Here is a 10,681-nt window from a genome sequence, read left to right as displayed (position 1 = left end):
AGATTGCATACCTTTGTCCTTACGGACTAAAACCATACTTACTGCAACTTCCGAGACCGTAAGGTAGACTAACAACGCTTTACCTTCTTTTGGTTTTGAAAGTAATGGAGGGCTTGACAAGTACCTTTTCAAATCCCTTAAAGCCTGCTAGCACTACGGGGTCCATTTGAAATTATTTTTCTTTTTAAGCAGTGTGAAGAAACAATGACATTTTTCTGATGATCGAAAAATGGACCGGCTCAAAGCTGCCAATCTCCCTGTGAGCCTTTGGACTTCCTTCACATTCGACAGTTGTTCTGGGATATATTTGATGGCTTTGATCTTGTCGGGGTTTACCTCAATTCCCCTTTGTGATACCAAAAATCCTAGGAACTTCCCGGAGCTAACCTCGAACACACATTTTTGGGGGTTAAGCTTCATGTTATGCTTCATCAGGATATCAAAGGTTTCTTGCATATGCTTAAGCTTATCACCTACATTCAAAGTCTTAACGAGCATATCGTCTATATAAACTTCCTTAGTTTTTCTTATTTGCTTTTCGAACATCTTGTTCACGAGCCGCTGGTATGTGGCTCTGGCGTTCTTCAAACCAAAGGGCATCAATTGTAGCAATATATACCGAAATTCGTTATAAAAGAAGTCTTTTCATTATCCTCTAGGTTCATTTTAATTTAGTTTTACCCGGAATAAGCATCGAGAAAACTCATCAATTCTTGCCCAACCATTGCATCAATCATTTGATCGATGTTTGGCAGTGGGAATAAGTCTTTTGGGCTTGCCTTATTAAGATCTTTATAATCTACACACATCCGAAATTCGTTGTTCTTCTTAGGAACTACGACTACATTAGCTAGCCAGTCAGGATACTTTACCTCTTGGATTGACCTGATGTTAAGCAAACGAGTTACCTCATCTTTGACGAATTTATTCATGACTTCCGTAATAGGGTGTTTCTTTTGTCTTACCGGAGGTATGTTAGGGTCCATACTTAAATAATGTATGGCTACCTCCGTATTCATGCCTCTGTTCTCTCTTTGTTTTTACTCTCTCTTATTTCTTATTTTCTCTCTTTTGTTTCTCCGCTCTTTTCTTTTCTTTACTCTCTTGTTTTCCCTCTTATTTTCTTTCTCTCTCTTGTTTTTTCCGCTCTTTCTTTCTCTCTTTTATTTGGTTACGGTCGAATCCTATGGAGATTGCCTACGTATCATGACCCCGCATGAATTAGACCAAGCATAGTTCTTGGGGATAAGTGCAAAATAAAACATTTTTTGGGATTTTCTGTTTTCATAAAAAACAAATGCTTCCATTACAAAACTCAAAATTAATAACTTCCAAAAGACTAACATATTTCGACGCAAAGATGGAATACAGACTCTGAAAATAGACATCAACAGCAGAAAATACAGACTCGAAAACCATTTGCCAAAATCTAGCATAAAGAAGATACAAACTCAACATGACTGACAGACGCTAATGAAAGGGAAATGCAGACTCAAACGAACAAATCATGAATACATCAATGCTCCTGGTGCCCGCGGTACATCATTTGGTCTCACCGCGGGCCTATATGCAAGCTCCCTTTGGAGTCGATCCAAGTCGCTCATTATATGTTTGACAAATGTCATTACTGCTGCAAAGAAGGTAGTACGAGTCATATCCTCACAGATATGGCACTTCATAATGATGTAGTCAGCAATGTTTCTAATTCTCTCTCTTATGACGCCTTTTTCTTGTAACAAACGCCCAATTTGTTGGGCCCTGGCTTCCAAAGTTTGCTCAGCCGCATGATTTTGCTCCTGAAGTTGTTGCAAATTTATTTCTAATTGCGCCAATGTTGTATAACAATGTTCCCTTTCAACTTTGAAGTCTTTGGCCTGTTTGATCATTTTGTTTTCCGTGGCGATGACCCTTTTCTTTAACCCTGCGACCTCATCGTCGTACCTTTCTCTCAACTGCTTAACCAGGCATACCCGTTCATATGCGTTTTTAGCCAATTATTTTTTAGCCTTGGCTAGTTCACTTTCTGCTTTGTTCAAATCGAAACTATAGTCACTTACTTTCTGCCTTAGGTTAGCTATGAGCTTTTCATCTCTGTCACTTCGGACTGGATTTTTTGCCGCTACTTTCAATTTCTGAATTTGAGCTCGAAGGGCCTCATTTTCTTTGGCTAGCTTTTTCTTTTCTCCTTCGTCTGCCGCCACTTGCAAGCTATTCTCGAATTGAAGTTCTCTGACTTGCTTTTCCAATTTGCTTATGGTAGCCCTATACTCGTTTTCTTTGGTCAGCTAGTCCCATTGCACCTGAGCTCAGTCGGTGTATTGCTGGACATGGGGTCTCTTTGCGGGGCTGTCAGGCTCATGTTGAACTCGGGATCTTTTACCATACCAAGAAATATAACTGGGCTCCACCTCGCCTCTGGATAGGTCTCGTACTTGAGTGTTAGGCCCTAAGAATCTGCACTGATGCCAAACCCAATGCACTTTTTCTTCTGGGAAGGCCGCTTTTGGCATTAACTCAATGACTTGCTGACTCAGATCTTCATTGTGCGGGATGGTCTGGTATCGGCCTAACTGACGTAAGACTCTGTGCGGAGCATAAGTCTGGATACTCCGCAGACCCATCAACAGCAAAAAACACACCTCAGCCGACATATAGATTACTTCACTAACCGAAAGCCAACCAAATGTCCATTCGATCTTATTTGCGGTCAAAGATCTCAGATGAGCATGCCATGCTTTCGTACCATCTGGAAATTCATAACCCTCTACTCGCTTTTCATGTTTTCGATGCACACGAGGCCAGTCATACCGCAATTCAAGTATCCGGGACGGTGGCAAAGATGTTCCTCTAGCTATATTTGTAACAGCATATTGCACCCTTCAAAGAACTTTGCTCCTTCTCGATAACGAGTAAGAGATCGGTAAATTTCTGCCAAGATCAACGGCACTATAGTCCCATTTTCCTTTTTCATCATAAAGTCAGCTATCCCTACTAGCCCCATCTCTATGTTCCCGTCTTTTCTCGGGCAAACCAAAATACCCAGGAATGCCACTATGAAAGCTAATCCTCTCCGAGCTTCCCACTTGTCTTGATTTCCAGCGTGAGTAAGACCGGTATCAGGCATTTCGAAGCCGCGGGGATTCCCGTAACGTTGATACAGAAAGTAGAAGGTACAAAATCCTTTAGCCAAATTTCTGTCTCGGATGTCCCGGCTGATGCTTAACAAGTCCAAAAATTTGTGAAGGGTCACTGTTCTTGGTGCTACCGGGTACTGACTTCTGAGATTCCCTTCGAACCCGGCATAGCCTGCTATCTCTTCCAGCGTAAGAGTTAACTCGAAATCCGCAAAGTGGAACACATTATGTGCTGGGTCCCAAAACGGTATCAAAGCCTCAATCACATCTTTTCTAGGCTTAACCTTCAAAAGCCCAATAAGACCGCCCAATGCTTTTGTCACAACTTTCATGCTATCATCCCCCAAATCATGCCACCACATATGTAGCTCCAAAGGGATCTCTTCACGGACTGAGAAAGGTTCATTTTGATTTCTGCTCATCCTACACATTTATTAATGTAATTTTAATTAAAAGAAAATTATGACTCATTTTGACTTAAGAGAAAAGACCGTTTTCAAAATTTTCCACAAAACATCCGGCCTTGCCAACACGGCCTTTCAACACTTCAAAATAAAGATCTTAAGGCTGTGTCAGCTAACCGGCCAAAACCTTTGAAAGTGACAAAAAGTGGTTGTTCTTGCAAAAACAACCTTCCAGCGCCCTTTTAGGGACATTCGGTTATTTCTAACGAGAATGGCATCACCCTAATTATTTTCAAATTAAAGTAAAAACATTTCTGGCTATTTTCGCAAAAGGAAGTTGGACCCGATGGGGGTTGCCTACGTATCTCACACCCTATGAGAATCAAACTGGCGTAGTCCGGGCAAATAAGACGAACTATTTTGAAAACAAGAGTCTCTCTTCTTTTTTTTTATAAATAAAGCCATTTTGAAAACAAAAACATTTTTTCTCTCATTAAAATAAAACAGGCTATTTTGAAAACAAAAGCCTTCTCTTTTCTTTTTGTTTTCTTTTCTTTCCCTTTTCATTTTCTTGAAAATTCGGCAGAGTTTCGACACTATTTGGACATTGGTTTTTCTTTTTTTTTTTCAATCCATTAGGCAAGCGCCTAGGGCTAGTTTTTTATTAAAAATAGAAAAGAAAATACAATAATTAGGAAATTATCATTGTCTTCCTTCAATGAAAGGAAATAGACTTTGCACTCTAATGTAACGTATTATCAAAATTGAGCATAATACTCCAATTGATATCACATTATGCCTACTAAAACTTTGTAGTTGCCAAAACAGCCCAAGTGAGTCCATGTCGACGTTGTATCTCCAGTCCAAAGCGTCCTAGTTCTAGAGTTAAATTTGATTTTCGTGAATAGACCCTTTTCAGAAACTTCACGTCGACTCCACCAATTTGGTAGCTCGGTACTGTAGCATACGGCACTGTAGCATATGGTACTGTAGCAACGTAACTATTGAGGGGGCCAACGTAACTGTAGCATCCGATTCCCACACTTGATCATGTGATGTCCCCTTGAGATTCCCCCACTATTGAGGGGGCCAAGGTCCTTGGCATTTGCACCCAATGTAATGCACATGCCTACAATGTGCTTGTCTGCATTATCAACTTCATTATTTAGTATTTGAACCCATGCTTCACATGATTTTGCTCTTTCTGATACATGAGTTTGTATTTCCAAAAAATAACCAGCATCATGCTAATGTCTTGATGTCCTTTCCATGTGCTACAAACTTTTCCATTGCATTTCCAAAGAATGAACTACGGGCAAATGCATGTCCCATTTTTTTTTTGTTGTCGAATCCACATGCGCATGCCTTCTTTCCCATGTGTATGCCAGTGTGCAAATCCTTTCGAAAACAGGCATGCATCCCTGTTGGAATTTAAACTGTCCTCCCAATTGTTGTAGCTCGTCGACCGAGTAATCTCCAGGACCCAAACATCTTGAAGCATTCATTCATATAGTAATGCTAGAAGCATGCGTGTATTCCATGTCTCTGATTACATCCAGTTTTGTTATCCCAATGCGCATGCCTTCATATTCTCTCAAGCTGTTGGACGCGTGCTTACAAAAAAACTCAAATTTTGCTTCCAACGATGACTCCTCGATCCCATGCATTTGTTCCAGGCGTGCCTGCCTTTGTCGTTCCTTTTGTCTTGATGGAAAACAAGACATTCCCAAGTCATTGCCCATTGGCTTTCTGAAAGCATATGATAATATGCTCGTAATGTCACCTGCACGAGAGAAAAGATAGTTAGAAATACCAACCATTATATCCTCCTCCCTTAGGATTTGAATATATTGGTCGATTAAGTTGACATGGCTCATGCTCTTCCTTTTATCTTTGCTTCTTATCTCCTGTCCACCTTCACCCTTAGACTTGGACATTGCAGCTTATCTTCGTTAACTAACCTTCTTCCATGTGCATCTAGATGCCAGAATTATTGGCATTCTATTTCTCCATGATCTAAAGCATAATTAGCCAAGTGATCTGCCAGCTTGTTGCGCTCCCTATGAATATGAGTAACTGTGTAATTGCCCCCATTCATTAGTTGCATCATTTCCTCTACCTGCTCAGATATGATCCATGGTGGTTTCCAGATCCCATCCATTATCTTTTTTAATAACATTGAGTCAGTTTGAAGCCATACATGAGAGTATTGATGAAATCTGCAGAACCTTAGTGCTTCTACTATGGCCTTCGCTTCAGCTACTGTGTTTGTTGTCTCCTCAATCTCCTTCCCTACTGACTTGACTATGTCACCATTTTCATCTCTTATACAAAAACCTATTGAGCTCCTGCCTGGATTTCCCCTCGATGCACATCCGTATTAACTTTTAGCCATCCTGCACTTGGAAATTCCCACATGACTTTGGTAACCTTAAGTTTAGGAGTGAAATTTTCCATCATAGCTAATAGATCTTGCCATTTGTGAGGTACCATATCCATCCCAGGCTTTCTCACTTTCACCAATGCTTGGAGATTTGATGAAACTTGATAAATCACCCTGCTAGTTGTCACAGCATCACCATACTTCATACTATCTCTTCTTTTCCAAAGTTCCCAGACTACACATGAGGGGAGTGCTTGCATTATTGGTTTGAGCCTTAAGCACACATTTGCAGTCCAACATTTTGTGATTGCTTGGTGCAATGTTAATCCCTCCACAGCTATTCCTGCCCTCGATAGAAAATACTTCCAAGTTGTCCTTGCAGTTTCTGATCTAAAAAACAAGTGCTGAAGAGATTCCTCGTCAGGCTGTAAACAACACCAACATTTTGATGGCATACAGTAGCCTACCCTTTTCAAGAAATCATCTAAAGGTAGCTTTGCTTTCCACACTTTCCACATGAAAAATGCTATTTTAAAAGGCTGTCCCTTTACCCAAATCATCCTATAAGCTGTTCTTGGTTCGTCTCTTCTTCTCGTATACTCCCATGCTGACTTAACACTGAAATATCCTCTTGTTTCCAGCATCCAACAAGGCATGTCAAGAACCTGCTGAGGTGAAAGTGGTTTGATTTTCTCCAGAATGTGTATTGCTAAGTTTTCAGGAAGCATTTCAAATAGCCTGTCCACATCCCCCTCACCATCTAAGGTAACATCATGTACATTATGTACAGTTTCATCAATGGCAAAGTCCTGAGGAACTAAAAAATATAGTGCCCCAAGACCTGTCCAGTTTTCAAACCAAAATAGTGAGGATCCCCTTTTTGTTTGCCAAAAGATTTGATGTTCAATCAGAGCTCTGCATTCCAACATTTTTCTCCAAATGTGAGACCCCCTTTTTCCATGTAACAATTACAGAATTCAATTTTTTACAGTATTTCTGACATACGAAAGAGCTCCATAGGCTTGGTTTTGTTCTGAAATTCCACCACAACTTGCTGAATAATGCCTTTGCTACATCATGCAGTAACCTGAAACCTATTACTCCTTCCTCAATTGGCATGCATAAGGTATTCCATGAAGCCCAATGCCTACTAGTTCCTCCTACAGAGCTGCTCCAGAAAAACTGAGCAAACAATTTGTGCAACCTATTTATCACATAATTTGGAGGGTTTACAGCTGATAATAGATGCATAGGCATGCTTTGCAGTACATGGGATATGAGAACTGCCCTGTCCCCTACTGATAATAACTTACCCTGCCATGATTGCAGTTTGTCCATTACCTTAGTAATTAGGGGCTGATAGTATTCTAGCTTTCTCCTTGCATAAAATATAGGACAACCTAGATATATGATAGGAAAATCATTCCTATGAATGTCTGTGATCCTTTCCACCTTGCTGACCACTTCCATGTTTGTTAAATGATACAGGTACACAGCTGATTTGGTCTTGTTAACAAGCTGCCCAGATGCAGCTTCATATGCATTCAGCACTTGCATAATCAGCATCAGAGATATTTTATCTGAGGATGAGAAAATAATCATGTCATCTGCATACGCCAAATGATTGATCTTTGGACTCCACTTTGGCATCCCAAATCCACAAAAATACAGGTTAGTATGTAGTGCATTGAGACCCCTAGATAATGCTTCTGCTGCAAATATAAACAAAGTTGGAGATACAGGATCACCTTGTTTTACTCCCCTTGAGGACTTAAAGAACCCATGAGCTTGACCATTGATTAGAATAGAATACCAATTGTTTGAAACTAATCCAAAGACAATCCCTATCAACCTTTCTATGAATCCCATCTTTCTCAGTACCTTGGTTAGGAATAGCCAAGATAATCTATCATAAGCTTTGGTCATATCTATCTTCAGGATGACATTAGGTCCAGCCTTAGTTCTAAGCCTAATGTCGGTCACTATCTCCTAAGTTAGAAGGATGTTTTCTACAATATTCCTACCCTTAACAAAACCTGACTGTTCCTCCGATATCAGACTTATGAGAAATTTCACTAGCCTTTCATGTACCACCCTCGATATAACCTTATTTGAAAAGTTACTGAGGCTTATTGGTCTTAAATCAGAAAAAAGTGGTAACTTCTTTTTTCTTTGGTAGCAGAACTAGGTTGGTGTGTGTTACACACTTGGGTAGCTCCTGACCATTGAAAAGATCCCTCACCATGTCATACAGGTCATCCCCTATTATGTCCCAACAAGAATGATAGAATTTGCCTGTCATACCATCTGGCCCCCCAGCACTATCACCATTAAGTCCGAGTACTGCCACTTTAACCTCCTCTTTTGTTGGCTGCTTAATCAATTCTGCATTCTGCTCAGTGTTAATCAGATTAGGAACATGCTCTACGATATCAAATGATGAAAGAGTAGCTGCTTCTGTGAACTGTTCCTCGTAGAATTTGATAGCCTCTTCTGCAATTTTTTTGTTCTTCTTCAATCCAGGCTCCTCCACTATTTTGAATTCTGTTAAGCTGAAGTCTTTTCCTCCTACCTCTCACTTGTGCGTGGAAGAACTTAGTGTTCCTATCCCCTTCCTTGAACCAAGTCATGCCTGCCTTTTGTTTCCAATATTTCTCCTCTAGTGCAAGACATCTGATCAATTCTGCCTGAACCTTTTGTAGCCTTTCCCTGTTCATCCCTGTAGGATTTGATTCAAATTCTGCTTCATGAACTATCACTACCTCCTCCATGCTTGCTATCTTTTGGAAAATATCTCCAAATGTAGCCTTACTCCATAATGAAAGGGCCTTCTTTAATTTTTTTAACTTGTGATTAAAAAGAATATAAGGATTTGCACTGAAATCAGCAGTCCAATTCTCTTTCACCACATCTTTAAAAGTTGCATGTTCCACCCAAAAATTCAAGAACTTAAAAGGGTTTTTTATTGGTGGAGTCTCAATATCACACTTCAGATACATTGGACTATGATCGGAACCAGTCTTTGACAAATGTTGCACCTCTATTCCTGGAAATGTTTGTTGGAACTGAAGATTGGCCAAGCATCTATCTAGCCTTTTGAATATACAGTCTTCCTCTGCTCTCCCATTCCACCATGTAAATATGCTACCTTTAAATCGAAGGTCGAAGAGATTGCAAGTGTTGACACAGTGTCGAAAATCATCAATTTCACTCAATGACACAGGTAACCCACCAAACTTCTCTTCTTCGTCCCATATTACATTGAAATCTCCTCCTACAAGCCATGGTGCATCCATATCCCTTGTCATTGCATATAATGAATCCCATAATTCTATCCTCTCAATTGCATCACATTTAGCATATATCAATGTTAGGACAAACTCCACATACGATTCAGTATGAAACAATCGTAGTGTTAATTGTTGCACCATATTGTACATAATAGTTACCTCGAATACCTCATCTATAAAACCCCAGATCTTGTTGGAAACATTTGAAATTGCTTGTGCAAGTCCTATCTTGTTTATGTACTTTTCCAGTTTTTTTGCTTGTTGCTTTGGCTCCATTAATCCTACAAATTCATAGTGATTTTGCATGTGCATTTTTGTCAACCTTTCAAAGGCCTGTTGTGTGGTTACTGACCTTATATTCCAAATGAGAGCATTCATCACTGATTGTTTGATTTAGTTAGTGTTCTCCTTGTGTGCACCCCAGGTTTTGGGGCTGCAAAATTATCTTTTTGTTGCTTCTTCTTACCTTTTGCTGCTGATTTTGCCTTTTCCACTTGCGTAGGTGATAAGTCACCTTTCCTTGCAGCATTCATAAGGTTTTGGGTAGTTGATTCGTGATCCATGTCGTATCCTGATCTACCAGGTTCTTCTCCTTCTTTATTGTCTTCCTTCCCTCCTGATGTAGCTCCAAATGCATTCTTTTTAGGGACCAAGGCCTTCTCTTCTCCTCGTTTTAACAGCTGCAACTGCTTTTTCTCCAATGTAACAGTAACATTTACTATTTCTGTTTTTTGTTTTGGCTGTTTCTCCTTCTCTGTTGTGTTGTGTCCTTATGGGTCTTCTTGTGATTTCTGAAGTTTATCGTCTTCTGTTCCTCCAGGATCTCTTACCTCAGGGCCTCTTCCTTCATAGTTTCTAATTTCTGTGACTTCTGCTATCTGATAATTATTGTTGTGCTCAACAATTTCTGATCTTCCCATTATTAAAAAATTACCAGTTGTATTGTTGTCATTGGCATGGAGCTCTCCATTTACACTTTGCTCATTTACACTTTGCTCATCTTCTTCTTTGTCCTTCTCATTTGGTTCCTCATCAGCTTGTGCTCCTAGTGGTACTTCGTTCTCCTCTGAATCGTATTCCCTTTGTGCATCCCATAGCCTGCCTCCACAGCGTTGCACTCTTTCTTTAAATGTAGACAATTTTGACCCTTCTGCTTGAGAATTTGGAGTTTTATTAAGTTCCTTGTTCACTAATGTATCTTGTGATGGGATTTCCTGGAATTATGTATTGATCTTCACTATTCCATCTCCTGTTTTATCCTTGAAACTTCTTTCTACCCATTGTGCAGTATTGTTTTTTGCTTTTGATGCCTCATTTCTATTGACTAGACCATTAGTCGAACCAATCCCCGATGAGTTAAGATGAAAAGCTTGTGCTGCTGGATTTATCTTTCCCTCATTATTGACCATATGTTTTGGTTTTTGCTTTGTAGATGCTTGGTTATGAACTGCTGGACTGTTTGTTATTGCA

At 39.9% G+C, this 10,681-nt stretch overlaps 1 protein-coding gene across 1 annotated transcript; it reads right to left on the bottom strand.

Annotated features, from left to right (window-relative positions):
• Positions 1-5,875: 5,875 nt before the first annotated feature.
• On the bottom strand, positions 5,876-7,790 carry LOC142175134 (uncharacterized). The gene is made up of 2 exons (XM_075241706.1): positions 6,911-7,790; positions 5,876-6,762 (listed from the first exon to the last, which is right to left on the bottom strand). The coding sequence occupies exons 1-2, from the start codon at positions 7,788-7,790 to the stop codon at positions 5,876-5,878; spliced, it is 1,767 nt and encodes a 588-aa protein (XP_075097807.1).
• Between the last annotated feature and the right edge of the window lie 2,891 nt (positions 7,791-10,681).

Source organism: Nicotiana tabacum, chromosome 21 (assembly GCF_000715075.1).
Source record: "Nicotiana tabacum cultivar K326 chromosome 21, ASM71507v2, whole genome shotgun sequence".
NCBI lineage: Eukaryota > Viridiplantae > Streptophyta > Magnoliopsida > Solanales > Solanaceae > Nicotiana > Nicotiana tabacum.
The sequence above is the reverse complement of the archived record's forward strand: the minus strand, read 5'-3'. Positions and strand labels throughout refer to the sequence as shown.